General features: G+C 35.7%; 2 protein-coding genes and 1 long non-coding RNA gene across 14 annotated transcripts in view; 1 reads left to right on the top strand and 2 right to left on the bottom strand.

Moving 5' to 3' along the window:
• Window positions 1-6,212, bottom strand: part of LOC129922768 (uncharacterized) — a 34,707-nt gene extending 28,495 nt beyond the window's left edge. The window contains exon 1 of one of the 3 annotated variants that reach the window (XR_008774625.1): window positions 5,951-6,212. This is a non-coding gene — a long non-coding RNA (uncharacterized LOC129922768). The remainder of the gene's footprint in view (window positions 1-5,950) is intronic. The other 2 variants (XR_008774627.1, XR_008774626.1) reach the window with 2 other exon arrangements.
• On the top strand, window positions 1,371-9,720 carry LOC106073632 (uncharacterized). 7 transcript variants are annotated; one of them, XM_056009831.1, is made up of 5 exons: window positions 1,374-1,711; window positions 1,909-2,025; window positions 2,282-2,345; window positions 5,450-5,589; window positions 6,509-9,720. In XM_056009831.1, the coding sequence occupies exons 3-5, from the start codon at window positions 2,303-2,305 to the stop codon at window positions 7,433-7,435; spliced, it is 1,110 nt and encodes a 369-aa protein (XP_055865806.1). In that variant the 5' UTR covers window positions 1,374-1,711; window positions 1,909-2,025; window positions 2,282-2,302; the 3' UTR covers window positions 7,436-9,720. The 7 variants fall into 7 exon arrangements, with proteins under 7 accessions (XP_055865809.1, XP_055865808.1, XP_055865806.1 ...); XM_056009834.1 differs by lacking the exon at window positions 5,450-5,589 and having other exon boundaries at window positions 1,371-1,711; XM_056009829.1 differs by lacking the exon at window positions 1,909-2,025.
• Window positions 9,721-13,403: 3,683 nt separating this feature from the next.
• The window catches only part of LOC106063420 (uncharacterized), a 28,421-nt gene continuing 15,947 nt past the window's right edge, over window positions 13,404-25,877 (bottom strand). For 2 of the 4 annotated variants that reach the window (XM_056009824.1, XM_056009827.1), the window contains 5 exons: window positions 23,730-23,822; window positions 22,014-22,073; window positions 17,849-17,944; window positions 16,307-16,417; window positions 13,404-13,722 (listed from right to left, as the gene is read on the bottom strand). In XM_056009824.1, coding sequence (XP_055865799.1) covers window positions 13,475-13,722; window positions 16,307-16,417; window positions 17,849-17,944; window positions 22,014-22,073; window positions 23,730-23,822 — 608 coding nt within the window. In that variant the 3' untranslated portion in view covers window positions 13,404-13,474. The remainder of the gene's footprint in view (window positions 13,723-16,306; window positions 16,418-17,848; window positions 17,945-22,013; window positions 22,074-23,729; window positions 23,823-25,877) is intronic. The other 2 variants (XM_056009826.1, XM_056009825.1) reach the window with 2 other exon arrangements.

Genomic DNA, 25,877 nt, shown 5'->3' with positions numbered 1-25,877 from the left:
CTAGTAGAGTTGTGCGTCGCACTTGAATCACTAAGGCCAGCAAAAGCGAACAAACCTCCTTTTCACCAGCCTGAATTAGCCAACAATTTGAATATGTCTAGTAGTGTTGTGCGTCGCACTTGGAGCACTAAGGCCAGCAAAAGTGAACAAAAGCTCCCTTTTACCAGCCTGGCTGGGCGGCGAGTTCCTCATTCCCTCCACCCTGTCTGACGGGAGTTAAACTAAGAGTTTGTTTTGCGTTCACTTCCAGTGGACACGGACACTCCGGCTCGCGGTCTAGAGACCCGGCCGATGGCCGCACCACTGGGGCCCCATCGTATTCGTATACCAGGCTAACCGTGCTGGACACGTTATTTATGAAACGGCCCATTGAGGGACAGCGCCTCTCACGACCGTTTCCACCCAGGCGCCACAACGAGGCAGGGCAGCAACCCCGGGGCCGTACTGCAATATATATTTCTCTAGTATTTTTTTTTTTGAATGGAAGTCAGAAACTTGTCAAAGTACATGTGAAGAACCGCTAATAATTCATAGGATTTAGAGTTACTGATCGGCTTCCATACACTTGGTTTTACTATTAGACTGACATTGGACATTCCTGTGATTAAATTCATACAAGTTTAATTGTTCTTGATGAAGAGTAAAATAAAATAATAATCAATGAAAAAGAGGCGAGGTGGCTGAGCGGTAAAGCCCTTGACGTACGAACCGAGGTCCGAAGTTTTAATCCTGGTGAAGACTGGAGTTTAAATGTCGGGAACTTAGGCGCCTCTGAGTCTACCCAGCTCTAATGGGTACTTGACATTAGTTGGAGAAAAGTATAGGTGTTTGGTAGTTGTGCTGGCCAATTGACATCCTTGTTAACCGTAGGCCACAGAAACAGATGACCTTAACATCAACTGCCCTATAAACCTCTAAGTATGAAAGGGGAACTAATCAATGAAAAGAGAATTGTCAACAATTTCATCATGCACTTCTTTAAAACCTGATATTGACTGAAAACTTTTCTTTTACTGTCGGACAGTATCAGAAAAAAAAGATTGATCAAATCTTCTCAAAGCATCAAACGCGGTAAGTCCGGTAGCTCTCTAGTAAATCTTCCTTCTCTTCCTTGTCTCATGACTTCCAGAGTTTTTACTTCTGCCAATTTTAGTTAAACGTGACTATTTCACAAGAAAAACATGGTATATACGACATGGCAACGCACTATTGGTCTAAACTGCCCACATGCTGTGACGTTGCTGGTCAGTGTTGGGGCTTTCCATATCGAAGGGTCTGGCTTGAATTAAGATATTGTATACAAAAATGTGGGCCTGTTCTCTTTGAACTGTACTAACTAATGATGCATTCACGCCCAATAAATCCGGCTCATTGTTTCCTGACGCACGATGAATTTTAACGACTCGGGAAATATCTGTGTTTCTTCATTATCCATTTTGTTGTACTCATAATCTTTATTATCAATCGCAGTGTCATCTAAAAGTTTATTTTCATTCAAAGTTAGAAGCATTTCGCAATGTTTGAAACAAAACTTCACGACAACGTTGTTTTTTTTTCTGCTAGCGTCAATAAATGTCAGATCGGGGAAATCCGTATCAACTACACTTTCAAAGCTGAGAAAAGAAAACACATGCAGAATAAGGCTTCGTATAACAATAAAAATGTCTATTGAATAATTCATGTGTTCCATTACTTAAGGATTGAAATACACGTAAGTAGATCAGAGGCGTAGTATTATGCTCCGAACGCCACCCGCAAGGAGTAGCCAAAAGGTGTTCAAAACAAACACGATTTTCCAGAATTTTTTTATTTTTCGGACAAAAATATGTTTTAATTTATATTGTCACATTTCATTACTGAATCTTAATTTGGTTTACAAAACACAGATACGCTTGTATAATTTTGCAGAGACCTGGACTCAAGCTATATTTGATGTAATCAGCAATCTAGATACAATGTCATACGTTCGTCAAAGACTGTCAATGTGACTAAAAATATAATTGGGTTTTCAGACTTTATATTAAGGTTTAGTATTATTTACTAATCTTGACAATTAATAATACAAAGAAGAGTGAATGAGTTAATTACTGTATCAAAGAGCGTCGTTCAAGTAAGGTTTTCAAAGATTTTAATGATTGTACTTAACTTTTATATACATATATATATATATATATATATATATATATATATATATATATATATATATATATATATATATATATATATATATATATATATATATATATATATATATATATATATATATATATATATATTGCAGACTATATTCAGATTAAAAAGCATGATGCCAAAAGATAAAGAAACGAAGATGACAGGAACAAAAGGTACATATCAGTTGTTCAATTTTATTATCAGACGTATACATCTAAGTGTAGAGCTTTATTTCCTGAGGGTTGTCTTATAGTCCAAAGTTTATTTTTACTAAAAGTTTAAACCTGGGCCGGATTTAAGGGAGGGCAGGTGGAGCAACAATCCCGCGGGGCTACAGCTCGGGAACCTTCACAAGAGAAAGGCCCACAAAATAGAAATAAATCCATGGAAAGGAAAATTTAATTTAATGTAGCAATGTGTGTTTACTTTTATAGTTTATCATGCTTTTGTAATTAAGATTTTTATTAAAGATTTTGAAAAGTGAAGGGGCTACCGCATAATTATATCCTTCCCTGATTTCAACACCACCAATTGTTCATTTAATGATTACACATTTGCAGCAACAAAAATTATTTTTAAAAAAGCTTGTACGAAATGTAGTTGTACCAATTAGTTTGGATCACATAAAATTTAAATTTGAAATAGATGGACACAATAATAAATCTGTGCATAATATTTGTACCCATTGTTTTTGTTTAGCTTTATTTCTAAATAATATATGATCCTCTCACTTATCAGGAACAGTTGTGAAAAAATTGAGTGGAGAATTTAGTCGTAATTGTTTTTTTTTTTAATAATTTTAAGAAAAAAGAGAACGACCTGAATTCGAAATTAGGACTCAAGCCTCTTCAAGCCAACATTCTAAACATTTTGCTAGCGAGATGTGAATGAAAATAGAAGATTGTATTTTTATCTATTATTTGTTTTAAACTTACTTTAACATGGCTAATTACAAAGGGGACTAATTCAACTTTTACCACCACCTCAGTCAAGTGCAATTTCTTTACCCTGTTCCAGATACCAAATTAAACCAATACTATTTTTTTTTTTTGTATTTCGTGTTTTTTTTATTAATTATTGTGTTGTCTGTGGAAAAAAATGATGGTGCAAAATCCGAGTTTGGGTATTGTAGAAATAACGTGTACAAACTTTTAATCAGACAGACAGATTGAGTTGATATAAGCTTTGTAATAAGGATCGTTTTAGCATTCATAGTCATAGTATTCTTAAAGGCTATTTTATAAAGCTGTGTTTGACTAAATGATTTTTTTTCTACGAATGCATAGATCTAAGTTTTAACTAAAATGATGTCAGTTTAATAGGGATCTTATCACTTTGACTACATTGTGACCTGTAAGTTCACACAGACATTCTTTAAAATAATAGTAGAGTGTAAGCGAGGTGAAAAAAAGACAAAATAATTTGAAGATAAGTGAGTTCGATAACATTTATACGAAATATAAAAACAAAGAGAACTGAAAGAGAAATATTGAGAGAGAGATTGTGAAATATATAGAAAACAAGGTTACAGAGAGAGTTTGTGTGAAAACACAAACTAAGAAAAGGCCCCTTAGTTGGTGGGATGACAACTTAAAACAATGGCCCGCCTGCCATTGAAAGAGCTTCTAAGGCAAAGGTAAAAGAAAATGAACAGAAAAATATGAACAACCACAATCCAACCTTCACCAATACAAAAAAAAGAACAGACGTTTAAGTTTTGAGATCATGTCTATACTATTGTATTGTTTATCCTACTGACGATTTGATACAACATGAGTATAATGTTATTATTATTACATTAATAATATTCATATCCATTGAATGAATTAACTGTTACGAACATATCGTTCCATGTAAACCTGAACAAATTGATGTTATTGAATGGTCCTCTAATTGATGGTTTTGTACAAGCCAAATATGTCATTCAAGGGGGGAACTTTACCCTTTGGTGACATTTCTAAATGGGTTTTGCAGGAGGGTCGTTCTTAAAGGAGGTCATGCGGGGCTCCTTCCCCTGATCCCCCACCGAGATGAACTCCTATTGAAAAATCAGAGCAGGAAGGACTAGTCCTCCCGTAGTGCTCTGGCAAGAAACTTAGCCGTCCGGCGTAGTGCCTCATAGCTACCATACAAGTCGAGTGACTGCACATGCAAGTCCCCCCTTAGCTGGCGGAGCTGGGGACACTCGTACAAGACATGCTACACTGTTTCGACGCTCTCTCCACAGTGACGGCATCGGGAGTCAAAGTTAGTGCGGAACCGGGCAAAATATGCCCCAATAGGACAGTGTTCCGTCCTGCACTGCGCAACTATTGACTGCTCTGACCTCCTCAGTCGCCACCATGGATCGTCGCGATCTGGGTGACGCATGCGCTGCCAGACACCACGTGCTCTGACGGATTCCTCCCAGGACTTTAACCACTTCTCATGAATGAGTGCTCCCCCACCAGAAACGGGCCTTCGTAAAATAGATACAATGTATATTCGAATTTCTACTGGTTTACCCATTTTTAACGCCAACACTTTAAATCTTACCAAGTTACGTCTGACAACACTTTCGTTATTCGCCCGCTTGTAGCGTGTTCGTAATTGTAAAAATAGTGCTGGATCTACACCAGTGCGTCTAACAATGGCCTGCTTACCCTCCACAAATTAAAAATACTTATTAAATATTCTCAATTTTTTTTATTAAAATGTCCATTATAATCAGGGGCGGCCTTAGGCCACTGCAAACTATGCGACCGCATTGGCCCCGAAATTTTATAGGACCCGCACTTTCATAGGACTCACGCTATTCTAGGTGTATAAATGATTAAATTAAACAGCGATAAATAAAAACGGCATTATGCATTAGCCGTAATTGTGTAATCTGGTAAAGAAGCTTCTCGCTCCTCAAACTAATGAAAAATTTCTTGAGGTTAACAATTCTCAAAGATAGATGAAAACATTTGGTAATTCTTGCTATTAAGCGTGATCTATGTAGGAAACAGAATTATCATGATATACTGTATGACTTTGCTACACGCAAGGCTCGTAAAGTAATTCTGTACGTAGTAAAGAATAAATAAAATGCACAGACGAATTTATTTTCTAATACAAACTCTTAAATTTCACTTATTGTCCGCTTCTACACAAACGTGGCTCCGCGAAATCCGTTTCTCATAGGGCCCCACAATGCTTAAGTACGGCCCTGATTATAATATCTTTTATGTAAACTGTTAAACAATATCTACTCAATAAAGATAACTTAATATATTTCAATTTTTTTTTTCAATAGTCCGTCTGAACTACGAAATAACCTACAGAAATAAAGAGGCGCAAGAGGACTCGGCTACTTCTTGTTCGAAAAACCCAGGACATACAGGATTTATTTATGTTAAGAATTTCAGTATAGAGTCATTGCCTGAATCTTTTAGAGTAAGTCAAGTTTTTATTGATATTAAAAAAAACTAAAAATTGGTCCATTTGTGAAATATTAACAGTATAAATGAAAAACGTGTATCTACAAGTGCAGAATGACATTAGTTTAAGTGTACAGTATCGTCTCATTGTTCAGGCAGATTTAATTATATAAAATCACTAAATCAAATTCATTAATAAAAAAAGATTATTTCTCAAATATTTAACTATGATAAATTGTACGAAATTTTTTTTAGTAGACTGACTGACGGTAACACTGGTATACAGTATGGATATTATAATTTTTTAATATATACATACATACAAACCAACATTTCAAATCAATTTTCAATAAAAAATAATATTTCAAAGATCAAACCTCAACATTTGAGACACTTCTACTTGTAATATCTCCAACACTGTACAAATGAACAAAACCACAATGGTATTAAAATCGTGAACAACGACAAAGCTAATCTCTTGTCCAATGTCTCTACATGACACAAGGTTTACTAAACTACACTCTAGTTCAGCTTATAAAATATAAAAATAAAACAACATCCTTTAGTCCATAATCTAGAGATATATACACTATCTTTCTGGGCTAAAGAACAATTGAAGTACACATGTACCAAGATTCTTCGAACATAAAACTTTTATTTTTTGACATACTAAATATAAACAAGGATAGAGTATCAGATGGTTAAAAATAAACAACTAGGATAGTTGATCACATGTTTAAAAATAAACTGGGATAGTGGATCATATATTTAGAAGCTATAAACTTGAATAGTTGATCAGATGTTTAGAAGTTACAAACTAGGAAATTTCATCAGATGAATAAATGTTTTTTAGCTGGGATATACAAAACTTGAGTTCTAGGTACTAAATATTTATCTAGATTTTCGTAATTTAATTTCTATTTATTTTATTTCAGAATCAAAAGATGTATGAACTGTGTCGTTGCCTGATAAACTTGACTTGTATGATTGAAGTCCTTGCCACTAGCAAGTATCGATCAGGTTCAGACAACTTATATGATCAACTTGATGCAAGAATTGGAAGCGGGAGTGTTTATATCCCCCTTGAATATACTCAAAAAGGTGGACACTGCCCATGCCCAGAATGTAAAGATCCAAAGAACGCTGGAAGAGAGTTTTATGAGGTGTACGTCACCACTGCCCATCACGTGGTCTTTGACGACTATGAAGCAAGTCGCGCATTCGTCAAGCTACACTTCGATAGTGAGGACAAAAAAGAATCTACAGTGACACTTCCAGGTTACAGAATCGTCAACTATAATGCTGAGGCGGACAGGACTATATTGAGTTGTATCACACATGACATAAGAATCGTTAAGGAAATACAAATGCAAAGAGATTCCGCAAGAGAGTTTGAGGAATACTTTTGCAGTCATCCTTTAGAAATGAACCCAGGCTTTAATCTGGCTGTCATTGTGTCACATCCGCACGGATGGCCAAAAACAATCAGCTTCGGCTCCTGCGTTCAGTTTCCAAGCATTAATACAGATGAAATCAACAAAAACACTATTCTGAAAGAAAGAAATGAAGGACCTGAAATCACTATAGGTACTAGAAACACTGAAGGTAATGGAATCACTGAAGGTAATGGAATCACTGAAGGTAATGGTATTACTCAAAGCAATGAAAGCAACAAAGGTACTGTCTGGACTGAGTACAAGTACAATGCCCCAACCTGCCCTGGGAGTTCCGGAGCTCTTGTCTGGATCTACGGTAAAAAACGAGTGGGCTATCGTGACAGCGACATTACGACACATACCCATTGTGGATCCGAGGATGGCATGAACAAAAGTGGGTTGGGTTTAGAATTTAAGACTCCATGAGATTATCTGATTGAGATACATATCTGGATCAACAGTTAAATGGCTATTACTTTTTGAATTTAAAAAAGAAGCCATTTTTAAATAGGCGACACTTGAGTGTCCCCTAAGATAACGTAGTGTACGTGAGAACCAAGTCAATGTATGTTTAATGTTAGGAAATCTAAAACATTAGGTACAGTGCAAATACACCCATGTCAAGGACCGTGGTGGCTTGACTTTCGTACCAAGGGGGAGGGGGGGGGCTCAAGTTCCGATTCCCTAAACACTGTGATTTTATCATCGGTTTTCCTCTGTTTAGGTAACACGCATTAGCATTCTCACCACTTGCACGCTTATTGCTAAATGTATTTACTTTTCAAATTGTATAAAATTCTGTCAAATAAATTAAATTACCCACAAACAAAAAATTATGTTATTATCATTATTTTTTTTCGCCGCGACAACCGTCGTAGTCTTTTTAGTTATTGAACATTGCTATTTTTAATTTTTTAGAACAAAGTAAGTTTTATTAAATATGAATAGTTACATTGTTGATTTTAGTAACAATGAACTTTAGCTATCGCAGTTTGAGGAGATTTAAATTTAGGCTTTAAAGTCGTCAAACTAAGGTGAACAACTCTTCTAGTGATTACATCCAACTATTTGTGTGCTTACTTATTTGGTTAGAAACTAAATCACGCTTTAACCAAAGATTTTAAGAGAAATGCTAAAAAACAACAGAGTTTTGAATATTTAATAAAAACCTCTGCCGTCATGTCTCTTTAGTGCTTCCTTCGCTTTAATTTATTGACTGATGAGATCGTTTTGTAACTCTAATAATTTTACCTAATAATTAACTTCATCTTGGCTAAGAAATATTCCAAAAAGATACAAATACATAATTCATTTTCTCAATTTTCTCTATAATTTACTACATTCATGAATGAAGTTGTCATTTCCCCCTAGAGAATGTTTAGGTCTGTACGGGTACGCTGTTCTGCCTCAACGTGGCACTCGGGTGGAAACGACCATTAGAGGAAGTGGTTAGACTAAATGAATGGCAAAACAAAACCCCATGTGAGAGTGTCCAAGGGTACGCGAGAGTGGTCCCAATGCACCGAGCGGGGTTGAAAGAGAGCTCTTGCCGTCCTGTCAATAATCCATGCGCCGTTCCTCAAGGGAACGTTATATTAATGACGATTCCTTCACGGTTAGTTTGGTAAAACAGGAAGATGGATAAGGTCCCTGGTGTACTCGGCCTTTGGCCATGTCTAGCCAAATGCATCGGAAAAAGCAATGCTTTACATAGGCATTGACTTGGGTCTCTTTCAGACGGAACTGTGTGTTCGGCAGTAATTCAACATTTTAAAACACATTTCTTGAAACATCATAACTAAAATGATTTTATTTCTGAATACATAGATAATAATTTACTTTGATTTAGTGACTGTCAGTTATTGTTCTTGAGGCTGCAAGTTCATTTCATTCAATTTGAGACAGATACCAGCCATGTGAAATATTTCTCACTTTCTTTAAGGCATTGGTATTATAAATTGTATTTTCCAAATGCCCACGAACATCATTGTACATTGAAAGTGAAACATAATAATCATCTTTTGTTGCATACAACTGTTGACAGATGCGCTCATGTTTTTCTAAATGGCTTTTTATTTTATTTAAATAATGTTTTGTAACATGATATGTAAATAGCACTTTTTTAAAATAATTATTAAAGCTTAAGTAGTACCCAACTATCTGATGGTTTCACACCAGTGACTTAATGTTTACTAAAGAAAAAGTACATTTTGTTAAGTTCTAGAAAAAAAAAAAGTCGCCATTGACAAATTCTCATGACAATGATGTACATAACCAATGAACTATCAATGTAGTAAAAAAGAAATATGCTACTTTTAAATGTCTGTGTAAGCTGTCACTGTCCATTTCATAAATCCCTTTTTGAATCAAACTGTTACATATTGGTCACACATGTAATTTCAGTTGTGACTGTATCACTGTGGAAATGATCTGTTCCTGAAGTGGGCTTGGTCTTATAGCTTCATTTGAACATGTTTTTATGCTAAGTAGAACAACAAGCCTATGTTTCTCTTGTGGCGACTCTATCAAACCCAATACAAGATAATTGCACGTTGGAGACCTTTGTTTCGGCTGATATTCTCAGTCTACGTTGTTACTGTAAGATTATATTTGATGTACATCAATCGTTAATTATAACATTAGCATTTAGACATTTATGTATTCACATTTTCTGTTTAATAAAATAAATCAAACCTATTTTAAAAAGTTAATTATTGTGTTATGTTGTTGTTGTTTTTTTTTTCCCAATCATTGTGATTTAAGCTATAAATAGAAACGTCCTACTCGCTCGAGGTATGTGAAAGAAAAATAGCAATTGATTTTAATTCATCATAGAAAATGACAAACTGGAATAGATGAAAAAAAAAAGCTCTGACGTTATTACCTTGACCTGTCCCTTGGTTTATTGGATCGTTTGATAAAAATATCTTTCAATGGCAGACCCGTCCATTCTGTTTTGTTTTCCTCATATTGCTTCCTCTATCTGCTTCTTTTTCTTTTTCCTGGTACTGTTCCCTGAAGGAAGGTCTTTGCAAGCCCCAAAGATCTTGTAATATTGCCATAGATTATAAGCTTGCGTTTTTTTATGATAGCAGGTCACCATTGTTTAAATAATTATTGTCCAGGTGAAAAGAATAAGAATAATGAAGGACAATGAATGGAATATTTGAATGAACCCCTCTTAATGTTCTAAATAAAATGGAGCAACTGCTTGAAGAACCTATTTCTTGCTAGGGTGGAAATTGGGATAGGGCAGGAAAGCTTTTTATAGATCTCGTCATAGGTTAAGATAGATAATTGGCATCCGTCAAGATTAGCGCCTCCCACCTACCCACAAGTAATGATATCTCATGTAATTAAGATGAATGCATGGGCATTAACTGTGGTCGAAACAATGGCTCTCACAGTAGTTCCCCCTTCTGTTTATAAATTAAATAGTTAAATGTATAGCATGTTAAAATTATATGTGCATTTCAGACATTTTTTGTCAATCTGTAGACATGTGTGTCCTCTCCTATTTTTTAAAAAATCAATCAGTTCAACACATGCATTCTTTGAACAGAAAACTTACAAACTGACTACGATTCTGGTGTTGATGCTGGTACCATTCAACCTCTTGTTCATCAAAGCTCAAAAGTCTGCCTGGCCGTGTTGTATGCGCGCTCAAGGATCATGATGGTCCATGTTAGAATCGTGCCTTCCATCATTGCCTGTCGATCTGCAACAGATATTTCTCTAGGACATATTGATCTGCAATAGATATTTCTCTAGGACATATTGATCTGCAATAGAGATTTCTCTATTACATATTGATCTGCAATAGACATTTCTCTAGGACATATTGATCTGCAATAGATATTTCTCTAGGACATATTGATCTGCAATAGATATTTCTCTAGGACATATTGATCTGCAATAGAGATTTCTCTATTACATATTGATCTGCAATAGACATTTCTCTAGGACATATTGATCTGCAATAGATATTTCTCTAGGACATATTGATCTGCAATAGATATTTCTCTAGGACATATTGATCTGCAATAGAGATTTCTCTATTACATATTGATCTGCAATAGACATTTCTCTAGGACATATTGATCTGCAATAGAGATTTCTCTAGAACATATTCAATTTTTAATTTTGTAGGAATTCAGAAACTTGTAAGACAAAATATATGTTAAAAGTGTAATACATTCACAATTGCAAAAAACTAGTCTGAATCAGAAACGCATTAATGAAGAGCCATGCTGAGAATATCTCCTTTAGAGAACGTAAAAGGAAGCGAGCAGTAAGTTTTAAGGTAACATTGTCCCCGTACAAGGACAGCCCTAATGCTACATACAAACCAGTTCTCTCTCTGATTCAAAACCTTTTCCCGATCGTCCTTCATACCGAACGCGAACTTCATAAAGAATGTGGTCTATTATTTCTACGTCCTCATTGCAATGGCAACACCGTGTGTCGTAGTTCTCTCTGAACTGTCCGAAGTAAGCGTCTGTTAGACAGTGTCCGACTCGAAACTGGTCTAGGATGGCACGATTAGGCCTCCACCACGCACCCTTTCGGTCTGGTCTACTCAGCTGCCTATGGAGCTCAAGGCTTTTATCGGAAGAATCCCAACTGTCGTACCAAAGTGCCAACAAACTGGTCCATCAACAGACAAATCTTGAAGACAATAAATCATGTTCTGCAATACTTTGCAACTTAAAAATATAGGAATTGGAGGCACTGATCGGCTTCCAGACACGTGCTGCTGCTCGTGTTATTAGCCAGGCAATGGACATTCCAGTGACCATCTTCTTACAAGTTGGAACTGTTCTTGATGAAGAGAATAATAACCATTGAAAAGAGAATTATGAAGAATTTCATTACGCACTTCTTTAAAACCTGATATTGACTGAAACATTTTCGTTTTCTGTCAGACAGTATAAAAACAAACTTGTCAGTGTTGAGGCCTTCTATAAAGAAGTGTCTCGCTTGACTAGGGCTATTGTAAATAAAAGGTGGGCGCAATCTCTTTTAACTATACTAGCTAATGATGCATTCACGCCCAATAAATCCGGCTCATTGTTTCCTGACGCATGATAGATTTTAACGACTCGGAAAACATTTGTTTCTTCATTATCAATTGCATTGTCAGATTTTCTAAAAAGGTATTAAACCTGAATGGTGGAAGGTCATCATATCATTAATCTCATTCTAAGAAATTAAATTGCCATCAGGAATTAAAAATTAGTCAATTCAATAAAAAGGAAAATAAAACAACATGGCTTGAACTATAGTTCTCACTATGCTGAAAACCTTAGATCTCCCACCTAATATGACACGTGATCCTCAAAAGGGGCTGTATATTTTTAAAGGCATAACTACCATCCAAATGATAGCGAATAAAACCCAATAGCTTCAAGTACTTATCCAGGGTCAGAAGCATATTTCCGTGTTTAAAACAAAACTTCACGACTACGTTGATTTTTTCTGCTGTGAAAACATAAAAATTGCACTGACAAACTGACCTCGTGATTCTATAGACACAAGATCCTTTTGGGTTTTATTTTATGTATGCCATTCAGATGGAGCATGGAACTGACACGCTTTTGTTCTTCAATTACAGATGACAATCTTTGGGGCGGGGGAAAGCCCACAATTAGGGAACAAAACAGATAATGGGTTTTAAAGCTATGGAGCGGCATATAAAGTGAGTTGTCAGGGAGAGGTATGGCGAGAATGAATGTTAGTTTGATATTTTGATATGATTTTTATATCCCCCTTGTTATGAATGCAAAGTGTTGCACGTGTTGTGAACTGAGTGATTAAGTCTTCTTTGAATGTGCAAGAGTGTGTTAGTGAGGTCTTGCTTCCGGTCCAGGAAGGTTGGACGTTTACTTTCTGGACTGGTGTTTGTTTATTAATATTAATATTTATTGTGCATTATTTAAGCTATATTGGATATTAAAATATCATTATTATATTCTTGGAGATCTGGAGTTTGAGTTCATGCGTATTAAGTATAATTGTTCTTAGTTGTAATATTTAATAATTTAAGAATCAAGTAATATTTATTCGTATAAGTGAAACCCCTAGTGAGCCAAGTTAAGAAACACAAGAAATAGAGCCAAGCAGTATATAAATTGAACCCAGACACCTGGAGGCTTCGTCCGGGCAGGTATCATTGTACCTGTTATCTATCATTTGTCGCTTCGATCAGCCAAACGAGATACTACCTTGATATATTTGAGTGGATTTAAGACAATCTGTACTATTTAACCAGTGTATTCACCAGTTTACTATTTTAACCAGTACTATTATTATCGACATCTGTGTGTCAAGAGAGTACATTTAGATCTGACAACAAGAGAACAAAGCAATAAACATAGTTATATAACAAATCCTCTTGAAAACAATAACAATATATTTATTAATTTGAAAATATACAGAAATGCGTTGAAGATACAAATAGTTTCACTACAAAAGTATACACGATACAGCTTGCGAGTTCAATACTGGACCCGGCTCTTCGGATTCCTGATCAGCGTTTATATCTTTGACTTTGAGATTCCAGCCCTCGACACTTTTTCTAGGTGCCGTTTCACGTCCATCTAAACGTCTCGGCCTCTTGCCGGGTTTCCGGTCATTTAAACTTTTACTTGACTTTTCTTTGGGACGCTGGGTAGCTAAATTGGACATCTGGACGTTACTTCTATCGCCTACTTCTGAAACAAATATAGAATACTATTTTTAGAGAATACATTGCCTTCTTATGTTTATATGTCGGTTTCAATTTAGCAAGCACTGGAACTAAATAGATTTATATGTATATTTTATATACAATAACAGGTGAATAGTAATGGGAATTAGATGAAATTTTAAAAAAGTTAAATTAAGACTAACCCTGAAATAAAGTAATTCAACGTATTGAATTTCAAAACATACTATAACTAAACTAAATACAATTAAATAAACGTTAACAACTTTTCACATACTTTTGTTGGGGGGTTGGGGGGTTGATCTAGACCGAGCTCATATCTCCGACTGTAGGCATACGGCATCTAGTTATCTTAACATTGTAGAAATCTTTATCGATAAAAAAATCAGTAATAACGACGATGTTTATTCGAAATACGTTTTTGCATAGTCCAATGTGAAAAAAAAATATATATATACTAGAATGATTATTATCTGAATAGTATAGGATCACTGAGCTGGCTTTATAACTCTACCCCTCCCAACCATACACACACATACATTTGATGACCGGTATCTTATTCCAGTCCACCTTTTAGTCCACCTTACGCCTTAGGAAATAGTTCTACATCTAATCTCCAAGTAGTCATCGACTTTTCAGCTTTATATTGACATTTTTCAAAGGCTCCCTGAAGTTTTTTTAACATGAGACATTTTTGTTTAATCATTGCATCCTGCACATCGAACACTGACTTAATATTTTGTCCCTCTCCATTGGAACTCTCCCAAACAAAATTAGGTCCCATGATTTACAGTTTGTTATGTTGAATTGACATGGCCCGCTTCTATCGACTTCTCACACATAGACAACAAGTTTCCCAACTTATATTTCTACTTTTACATTAATAATGTTGAAGTCACCACCCTTAGAAATATCTTAAACTTATGTATTATGTTCATAGTTGTTCTAGGCACACAGAAAGTAGTAACTGATCCACAGCAATTGGGATAATTACTGTTAACAAACAAAATGAGTTAGTCAATACCTTAATCATATAGTATAGATTTCACATTTTCATTTTTTAAAATATCTTAGCAAGGAGTCTTTCCTATTAGGTATTGAACATGATACTAGATCATTAAGTACTTTCCCTGGAGAACAGAACACACAGTGGGAAAATACATGGCATGTCATCGCTTTTGACAGTAACTTTTCTTTTTGAGTCGCTGACGGAAGTGGCACCATGAGATCTTGACTTATCATCTGAAATGGTTACGTAGTGCTAATAAGATGCCCTAATAAGATGCCCTAATAAGATGCCTAATAATGTCTGTAGCCTGTTGAAAGAATCCTAGTTTCAGTTTTGCAAAGTGTTTGATTTTTTAACGGCCTTGTGAAAATCATTACATGAATTGAAGACTTAATCTCTGGATGACAGAAACTGTTAAGCTACGGGTTGATATTATAGCAGCTCATGGCTACGGGTTTATATCATGTCTCATGGCACTTTATGGCTACGGTTTTTTACTATAGCAGCTCATGGCTACTGGTTTATATTATAGCAGCTCATGGCTACTAGTTTATTTTATAGCAGCTCATGTCTAACATTAAATGACGTATTGTCGATGTGTCAAAAATTATAATCTAATCAAGTCAAATCTGGAAAAAAGAGTCCCTCTAAAAAATAAATTCTGTTCCTCTGTGTGCGTATACGAGAACTAATCAATTTCTTCCACTTTCGTACCACGAGGTCTCTAGGGTAGATGATGTAAAGGTCATCTCATTCAGTAGCCTATGGTTAAAATAAGGATGTCATGTGACCAGTTTAACGATCCACTGCCTTGACATTATTATTATTATAGCTTTTTTATAGTGCTACTTTCATGCTTATAGCATGCTCAGAGCGCTTTTTATCCAATCTCATTTGTGGACCAGTGGGAGGGGGTATCTAGGAGTTGGTTTTCCGTGCTGCCTTTAGGCGCTCAGTAAACACAACTATGAACGAGTCGGGTGTCGAACCTCGAGCCCGCTTCTAGGTAGCCAAGCCAAGCCAAGTTTAAGCGCACTTGGCCTCTCGACCACGCTTCCCAACTCATGTGAAGGGTGCCCAAAGGATCCCGAAATTAAAAATCCAAGTCTTCACCAGGATTCGAACATAGGGTTCGGAAGCCAAAGCGCTTTACCACTCAGTGTGGCTCCATACTCTTAAGCCGCCATTTTTTAGTTTTCTGTTAGTTTGTTTTTCGTTGTCTCTTGATTAATAAAGGAAATAAAACAGTACTAAGTGTTAGACGACGATCAGTATATTATGATGCCATTGTCTAAACAACAGACATCTAACTTTAGATTACAGGAATGTCCAGATTTTTTAGAGCCGCGTTCCATATAATTTTCCAACAATTATGTCATAGACCAAGTTACGCATGAAAATGAGGTCCAGAGAAACGTTTTCTCGTCTATTTTGGACAGATGTTTCTAGGGACCAGCTAGAACCGCAAGACTGGCCAGATTTGACCTGCTGATCATAGTTTAGGCGTGAAATGTTATATAAAACAATTTGGTAAATATATTGTTTAAATATGTATAATAATTATTTATTCAAAAAGATTTACTAAATTTGTTCAATCTCGAAGAAGGTAATTGTGACTTTTGAGAGGTCGTTTCTGCCCCTTCTTTGATTGAAGAGCCTGGCACAAATTTATGGTCCTCTTTATCTGTCTCATCTGAAACATGAAGTTGGAAGAGGACAACGTTAAGGTTTGGAATGTACACAGAAAGTGGTTCAAGTATCTGTGTTCTCAGGTCTTTCGTTAAAAGTGATTCTTTTTTCTATTCCAGAAAACTAATAGTTGATTGAGTGTCGCGCTAATAACACGATTGTTGTGAGTTTAAACCCAAAACTGCCCTTATATTTCAGTGATGATCAGGTCGTATTGGATCCTATGCTAAACGATTCGATCTTACTCGAAATAGTTCGTATATAATCCCATTAAATTTAAATCCGGTTCGATTTGATCAAATCCATTCAGACATCCCTACTGGCCATTATTTTTTATTGACGATCTGATCTGATTCAATCTGATCAGATTCGAATTGATCATAACAGATCAGATTGAATACGATTCAGATTCAATTATTTTGATTCGATTAGAACCAATTTGATCGTATTCCTTGCGACGATTTCTATCCGAGTTAATTCGTAAACAATCCAGTAAAATTTTGATCCAATTCGATTTGATCCTATCCGATAAGATTCCCCAACTGGCCATTTTGTTTTCAATGTCAATCCGATCTGATTGAGGACGATTCTCATATTTAATTGTCCACTGCAAGTGGGAGAAGAAGTTATCAGGACTTTGAAAAACATATTGTAGATATAGGGCTCTTTATTGCAGTATTTTCACTGTGAATGTTTCATTTCAATCCATTTATATGGTTTCTATATTTACAAAGTACTTTATAAAATTATAATTTACTATAATGATGATTTAGAGTTTTGTTTATTCTGTTCGAAGGATTCTCTTAATTGGATAATGGGGGATAAGGGGTTAAAACAAAAATTTCATTTTTTGCCCTAATAAACGAACGTATTAAAACAGGACATTTTCATACTTCAGACCAATACTTGCGGACGAAGGACACCAACCTAAAAAAAAGTTCTCATTGTGCAAGTAAGCTGGTAATCCAGTAGAAAAGATGTTTTGAAGGAATATGGGTTAGGATATAATTTTGAGGAAAATAGGGTAGATGTTTTTAGTTGCATTGTCGCAAAGTTTCTGATGAAACCACGAACTGATATTGCATAGTTCAAGTCAATAAAACGGATGGGTGTGAAGGGTGACAACGAAACTAGCGAGAGACATGAGACAGTAGAGACATGTATTTATTTTATTTAGATTTGGTTTTAATTATCATTCCACTTGTAACTCTACATACTTTCTATTTAAAGTCGTGTATAGTTTTAAGTAAAAAAACAACATTATATTACCGTCATTGTAAAAAAAAAATTACCAATTTATTTCAAGTTAATTTCATTAAAGATTTTGTGTACTAGCTGTTTAAAGCTAACAACCATCGACCGGGAATCACTATTACGTTCTAAATAAGAATCAAACAAACGTAAAGGAAGACGATCTGTATGAATGAACACGTACTTGTCATCTGGATAGTGATTGAATTAGAAACTTGGTTCTCGTTGCTTCTTCTCTCACATAATTCCTTATAGCTTCTTTGGCTCATCATTGTCATCACTGAATAGAGAAGCAAAAAAGAATAACAAATAGATTCTTAGTTTTTGGTTGCTTTAGATTTTTAGAACTTCTTTTGGTCCCATAGTTACTCTGGGCAGGGCACGTATTCCGTATAAGGGACGAAGTATTTTTTTTTTTTGTGAGCTGAAAAGTGGTCGACGTAACAGAAATGCCCCACAAGGAACAGCTTAGGAGCCACTTTGCTTTCACTAAAATAAAAAGAGAGCAGCTGGTTTCATGCGACAACAGAACGAGACAGCTGGAGGTCACTTACAAAGGCCGTAGGATTTACATGTGCGACCAAAAGAAAATCCGCTGCAGAGGATAGTCGTTAACGGCGAAAAGAAAATCTAAATTGTCTACCGGCGGACAAGGGTTCTGCCTGCGTTGAATGTGGTAAAATATGTAGGTCACTAGTGGGGTTGCGTTTCCACGGGAAATACCGCAATGCTCATTAATTTTCGGACTCGAAGACATGCCTTTATGTTATTGTTAGAGCTACACGTTGACGATCTATAAATCACGCTCTATTTGAAAAATGGTTTTCAATCGTCAGACTATTAAATCCTTTTCAGTTATTTTTTTTTCAATTATGGAGCATTATCTGTGTTACCAATAGGTAAATTATGAGGTTGTAAGCAGATAACCCATCTTAATACCTTTTTGTAATGCGACAATACAGAATTGGGAGACCTAGACATAATTTTTTGCTAAAAGCGAAAATGCTCATGAATTCGATTACACGGTGTTGATTGTACGGAAAAATTATATTATGCTTGATAATCCTTCTCTTCAGGGCCAGCCCAACATATTATGGGGTCCTAAAAGATTGCGCGAGGCCTAGTCTGGGTAGGGATAAGGATAATAAGTGAAAATTATTTTTTGTTTAAATCAAAATTTGCTATTGCAAAATCACGGTCAAATTAAATGGATTTTATTCACCAATAGTAAACAAAAACATTTAGTCACGTGACACTATTGATAAAACAACGAAAAAAAACATTTAAAATTATATCGTAATTTGTAAGGAAGAGATAGAGAAAAACGTGGCTAAATGTTGTTTGTTTACGATTGGTGAATGAGGTCCATTACGAGCCATTCTACAATAGAAAGTAGTTTTCACACAAAAAGCCGATAAACATTCACATCTGCCTTTTAGATTTACTATCGACTAACAAAATATCGTTTTGGTTTTTTTTTTTAAGAGATCGAGTTAGATTTAGATCTATATTTACATGCTACTGACTATTACAGTGAATTAAGTATTGGAACTTCCTATTTTGGTTTTAAATTCGAGTTATTATTTTTATCAATTGAAAGTTGACAATTTTGTCTTTTTTTCAGGACATTTTTAGGAGTTGGTGTCAGGATGATTTTATAACTTCAGGATATTTTCATGCCTTTTTTCGTATTTTCATGAGATTTCCAGGAGCTCTTGGAAAATTTGAATGCCGCGGAAACCTTATTTTAAGTTAAAATGGTTTAATTTAATAATTTACAACTAGTATTAGCGCGGGACCTATGAAAGTGCGGGGCCCACTGCGGCCGCATAGGTTGCAGTGCCCTAAGGCCGGCCATGCTTCTCGTATCAATAGTTCTTAATTTTTTACACTTGATACACCCAAAAAAAAATATTTAAAAAAACTATGGTGACAAATTGTCCTACCAATCTTGTCAAAGGTCGACTTCTATTTCCATTTCCTTGTTTTATAGGACACAAAGAATACCCCATCCACCTCTCCGTCTCCTTCACTTCATTTCAATAAGAAACTCTTTTTTCATGTGAATCTTACTGCATCACTTCCACTCCGTGGCACCGGATTTATTGAACTTTGACATTAACTCCTCATTACAGTTAGTAAGTTTTGTTTTCTTTCCCCTAGCTCTCACCCACCCCCCCCCCCACATTTTCAATAAGCTCGCTGATCCCCGAGTTTATAGACCACATGATAACCAAAATGATGGCCTGATCCAAAACCTCCCACTGACCACAGGAGACACTACGAAGCCATATAAAGTTTACGTCTAGTCTCTCCACCTCTCCCCCACTTCTATCATCTAAAGTTTAGTTATAGTCTCCCCACCTCCCCCACTTCTACCATCTAAAGTGTGGTTATAGCCTCTTCACTTCCCCCCCCCCACTTCTACCATCTAAATTTTAGGTCTAGTTTCTTCACTTCCCCCCACTTGTACCATCTAAAGGTTAGTTATAGTCTCCCCACCTCCTCCCACTTTTACCATCTAAAGTTTAGGTCTAGTCTCTTCAACTCCCCCACTTCTATCTTCTAAAGATTACGTCTAGTCTCTCCGCCACTGTGTATGACACAGTGTGTGTATGTATGTATATTTATGTATATATTTCAATGACTGTTATCTAATAAAAGTCATATCGTGAGAGGGGGGATGTCAGGGAGAGGTATGGCGAGAATGAATGTTAGTTGATATTTTGATATGATTGTTATATCCCCTTGTTATGAATGCGAAGAGTTGCACGTGTTGTGAACTGAGTGATTAAGTCTTCGTTGAATGTGCGAGAGAGTGTGTTAAGTCAGTTAGGTCTTGCTCCCGTCCAGGAAGGTTGGATAGTCGCTTCCTGGACTGGTGTTTAAGTAATATTTATTGTGCATTATTTGAGCTATATTGGATATTAAAATATCATTGTTATATTCTTGAAGATCTAGAGTTGGAGTTCATGTGTATCTAGTGGTAACTGTTCTTATTTGAGTAACTAAGCAAGTAGTAAGTAATTGTAATTGAGTATTGAAGAATTTAAGAATGAAGTAATATTTATTCGTATAAGTGAAACCCCTAGAGAGCCAAGTTAAGAAACACAAGGACAAGAGCAAAGCACACTATATATATATATAATTGAACCTCTGACATAGATGTACTATACTTCATTAGTTTTTTAAATCATCTTTTATTCTCAATATCGATGCCTGATATTTCCATTGAGTCTGCCTTTTTTTTTTGCCTATCTGTCATTGGTGAAATCTGCACTCCACGTGTTTGCCATTCACAGCCCGATGTGTGTTACGGTTGTTGACTAATCCTCCGCAGAAGTCACCCACCTGGTCGTGAGGAATGCGCGCTGGACTATCGTTGTGGTCGTCTCGGGGTTCATACCTCGCCCGCTGCCATCCCCGTCGTCCAGCGTGAGGATTGGCATAGGAAATAGGTCAACTCGGGAGGAGCATCCGAAACACGTGAAACATATTTTACATCCAGCTTAGAGCAAGCAATAAAACTAGCAACTCCTGGAGCGCATATGCGGCGCTAATGACACTCTGTCCATCTGTCCGCACTTGAAGATGATAATGATATTCTCCAGCAATGCGAATTACAGTATTCACATTTTATTTTATGAAATCACGACATATTGTAAATTTTATCCCTACACTTTTAATTTTTTAAAAATTATTTTTATAAAATTTTATCTTCTCTTTTTTTTTTACTGTTACCTATAGTGTTCCATCCAGACATGATGTAAACTTTAATGTGCAAGCTAAATTCAGTGCAATCACATCCGAGACACTACATGACAGCCCAACAAACACAAAAAAAAACAGCTCGACAACCATACAAACATACAACACTACACGAAAACCCAATAAACACACAACACTAGACGAAAGCCCAATAAACACACAACACTAGACGAAAACCCAATAAACACACAACACTAGACGAAAGCCCAATAAACACACAACACTAGACGAAAACCCAATAAACACACAGCACCATACGACAGCCTAAAAACACACACCACCACACTGATCACATTTCTGAATGGACCTCCTTATTCCCTAAAAAGGATGAATAAGTCAGATGATGTGCACATCATAGTGTCAGTGTGGAATGGTGCAAATGCGTGTTGAAAGGAGAGGGGAACCAAAATGAAGGAACAGAAACAGTGTTAATTAATGAAGATTACATTATTTCTAAACTATGATTTTGTCGTTTTAGTGTCGTTGTATCTCTAAATAGTCTCATCACTTAATAAGACGTAAAACAATGTTTTTAGTCGTATAAAGTGTTTCGTTTCAGGAGAAAGAAGTCATGAACTTACCAACGGTTGAGCTCACTGATGGATGATGGTGCGGTTTCCTTCCCTGTTTACTTAAAAGAACTGACAAGGAAACCAAAAAAATAGTTAGTTTATTGTGTAGATTAAAGAGTATTTATTACTATCTGATAGAACTATCTTTTAATTTAAATTATTAACTTTAATAAGAAAGCCAGTTTAATCCACCCAATATCATCAACATTTGAAATGATCTTTTGTTATATGTAGAATAATCTTTTAATATGTAAAGACATTGTAACTCTGAGTTGTTTTTAGTAGCATTATCTTGTTTTACTTTACCTAATAGTATCTAGAGTTGAAGAATGTAAAAGTACTTATGCTTTTGTCGTCATATGTCAAAGTTTCATGTGTAACAATGTGTTATGTAACAATGTTTTATATACAAGTAACCTGCGTTAGTAACAGTACCCTTTGATGTCATATATAAATATGTCATATCTTATCTTATATAATACAGACTTTACTTTAAAAAAAAAGAATAAGATGATTGCGTCCTACGCGTCATGCATCTAGTCAGGCATGTTAACCAATGACTTAAATTCTGCAAAGTCACTGGCTTTCCTGGCTGGCTCAGGCAACCCATTCCATGCTCTAATAGCACTAGGGAAGAATTTGTCCTAGCGTATGGGACGAGGAATGTGCCTTATACTTGTGTCTTTCTAAGTATTTTATTAATTTTTTTTTTTGTATTTGAAGATTATAGTTCCGTGTTGTATGTATAATTGCTACTAGCATTAAGGTTTATTAAAAGAAATTTCTATAAATCAAAAAAGAACATAAAATTAAAATGTTATTTAACCTTGGTTAGGCCAATAATAGAATATGAATAACCTATTTGGAACCCTCAACTCAAGGAAACATTAAGAAACTGGAACAGACATAAAATAGATCAGTGAAATTTATAAAAAACGAATATTCACATTTGACTAGAGTAACACCTTTAGTAAATTTACTAAACGTAGAAAGCCTTCAGGATAGAATACTTAAAACCAAATGTGCAATTATATATAAAACAAATACAAAAAGAAAATTTATATTTTGTGATTCTCAGTTTTTGAATTAAAGTTTCTGAATTTATTTTGTTACATGAATGTTTAGTTGGTATGTGATTTTCTATAATGTTTTTAAGAAAATTTATAATAAAATTATAGAGGTTATCTACTGGTTGATTATGTCTTTTTCTGATAGGAATGTTTGTTGAAAGTTTAATACAGCTTGGTGTAGTTGTGCTAGGTGGCATTTGTTCCAGAGTAAGATTTTTCTTTTCGGTTTTATGGTTAGGATGAAACGTTGTCATATGTAACAGTTCCTTGTGTTTTCATATTTAATAATACCATATGTAACAGTGTCATATGCAACTGTACATTGTATTGTCATATGTAATAATTTTACATGTTACAATGTTATGAATAATAGTACTCTGGGCTGTCACAATGGCATATGTAACAGTACATTGTGTTGTCATATATAATAAATTTTATATGTCATATATGATAGTACCCTGGGCTGTCACAATGTCATATGTAACAGAACATTAAGTTGTCATATGTAATAATGTCCCATGTAACAATGTCAAGTATAATAGTACCCTCCCTTTGTAGTCACATTTAATAGTACCGTGTCATTTCATATGAAACAATACCTTTGTAGTCATTTATTACAATTTCCTAGAAACATTTAATTGTCAATAAAAAGTACCTTTATTGAATTTTTTTTTCTGTTCCTTATTGGCTTGTATAAGTTGGGCCCGGACAACTTTTAAATTGGTTTCCCACTGACGTTGTTCCTGTGCTAACGAAGAAAGAAGAGAAAGTGAAAGCTTGGTGAGAAATAAATAAATCATGTGATATTTCAGCAGGAAATGGGAACAAAACAAAGAAATCATGTGATATTCCAGAAGGGAATGGAAACAAAATAAAGAAATCATGTGATATTCCAGCAGAAAATGGGAACAAATTAAAGAAATTATTTGACATTCTAGGAGGGAATGGGAACAAAATAAATAAACAAAAAGGAGATTTAAAAAAAACACAGTTTAATAAATCTAAAAGCAAACAATGAAAAGATAACTAAAATTTTAAACTATTAATAAACACAAACAGAAAGAAAAAAAAAAATAAAATAAGAGAGAGTAACCATGGGCGTATCCAAGATTTTTTACGGGGAGGGGGGGGGGGGTTTAAGGGGATTTTTGAAATAGACATATCACATAGACAAATCACATATAAGCTTAATCAACCACCGGCGGAGAATGGTTATGCTTGCCATAGATGTGGCAAAATATGTAGGCCACAGATGGGGCTGCGTAGCCACGGGAAATACTGTATTCTTCATTAATCTTCGAATTCGAAGACAAGTATTATTATTATTATTATTATGTTAGAAATGAACGAGTAGTCATTCTCTGGCGCTGCCAGGGTCGAGTTTCGCTAAAGAGAAACAAAATTTATCGTAGTCCCTTTAACAGTTTCCACTGAGGAATTTTCTGGTGATGTGGCAGGTCTGCAGCATTACCGCCCTCTGACAGGCAACGAAGATGTTCCTAGGAATGTTAAGGGCCTTGAAGGTGTCTGTGAGGTAAGTTGTTATTATCCCCTCGGTTGATATAACAATAGGGTATATTGTTATTTTGGACAATTTCCATAGACGCTTAATCTCCAAGCCCAGGTTCCCATATTTTCTTTGTTTTTCTATCTCAGTTTTTCTTAAATTATGAGACAGTGGTACGGCGATATCGATAATGGTAGCGGTTTTTTCTTTTTTATCGATGAACAGCAGATCCGGGCGATTGAAATCTACCGTTTTGTCGGACAGAATAGGCCTATCCCAGTACAGCAGATGTTCAGTAGACTCGAGAACCTCTTGCGGAGAGTATTTATAATAAGGGGGAGTGTCCTTACCGATCAATTTGTACGTCAAAGCCAGGTGTTGGTGTATTAACTTTGCAACTTGGTTATGGCGACCCAGGTAGGCTGATTCTGATAGGACTGGACATCCTGCCATGATGTGTTCAATCGACTCGCCCACATTTCCACATTTTCGGCATTTGTCGACAACATTGAGTTTCAGGATATGCTTCTCGTAATTTTGTGTCCTGATTACTCTGTCCTGTATTGCTGTAACAAAGCCTTCTGTTTCAGGGTAGAGATGACCTGCTTTGAGCCATGTTAAGGAAGCAGCCTTGTCGATGTTGTCCCCATGTAATGAAGCCGGAAATTTTCCGTGGAGTGTTTTTTCCTCCCATTGGCGAATCTCATGCCCTACGTCGTCCAAACCGACATTGACATCAGCATTGTGTAGGTTCAGAGGGGTTGCATCGGGGTCGTATTTCCGTAGGAAGGAAACTAGTTCATTGCTGGAGGCGTGCAGTTTTGATCGTATTTTTAAAACTTGCATCTTACACAATTTGAAGATGTTCTGCAATCCACGACCCCCATCCTTCCTGGGCAGGTATAACCTTATGGTGGAGGACTTGGGGTGTAGGCATCGAAACTTGGTTAGTAATTATCTAGTGAGTCTGTCAATGTCATGTAGGTCGGTGTCAGTCGGTATTATTATTATTATTATTGTTATCACATATAAGCTAATCACATAGATATATCGTATAGACATGTCCCATATAGACACATTGTCACAAACAGTCCACACTTGCTTATAAAGTAGCTGTCAATTAGTGGTCTGCTGAATCTTAATATTCTTTGTACTGATTAAAAACTCAGTATCCTTTACCACATCAACTGAGACTGACAAAACACAACTTAAAGTTTATGCTAGTCAAATCTTAAAAATAAACAAAGTTACAAAGATTGTTTGTGTGGAAACACACACTGAAAATTGGCCTCCGAA

The sequence above is a fragment of the Biomphalaria glabrata genome, chromosome 14, assembly GCF_947242115.1.
Source record: "Biomphalaria glabrata chromosome 14, xgBioGlab47.1, whole genome shotgun sequence".
Taxonomy (NCBI): Eukaryota; Metazoa; Mollusca; class Gastropoda; family Planorbidae; genus Biomphalaria; species Biomphalaria glabrata.
The sequence above is the reverse complement of the archived record's forward strand: the minus strand, read 5'-3'. Positions and strand labels throughout refer to the sequence as shown.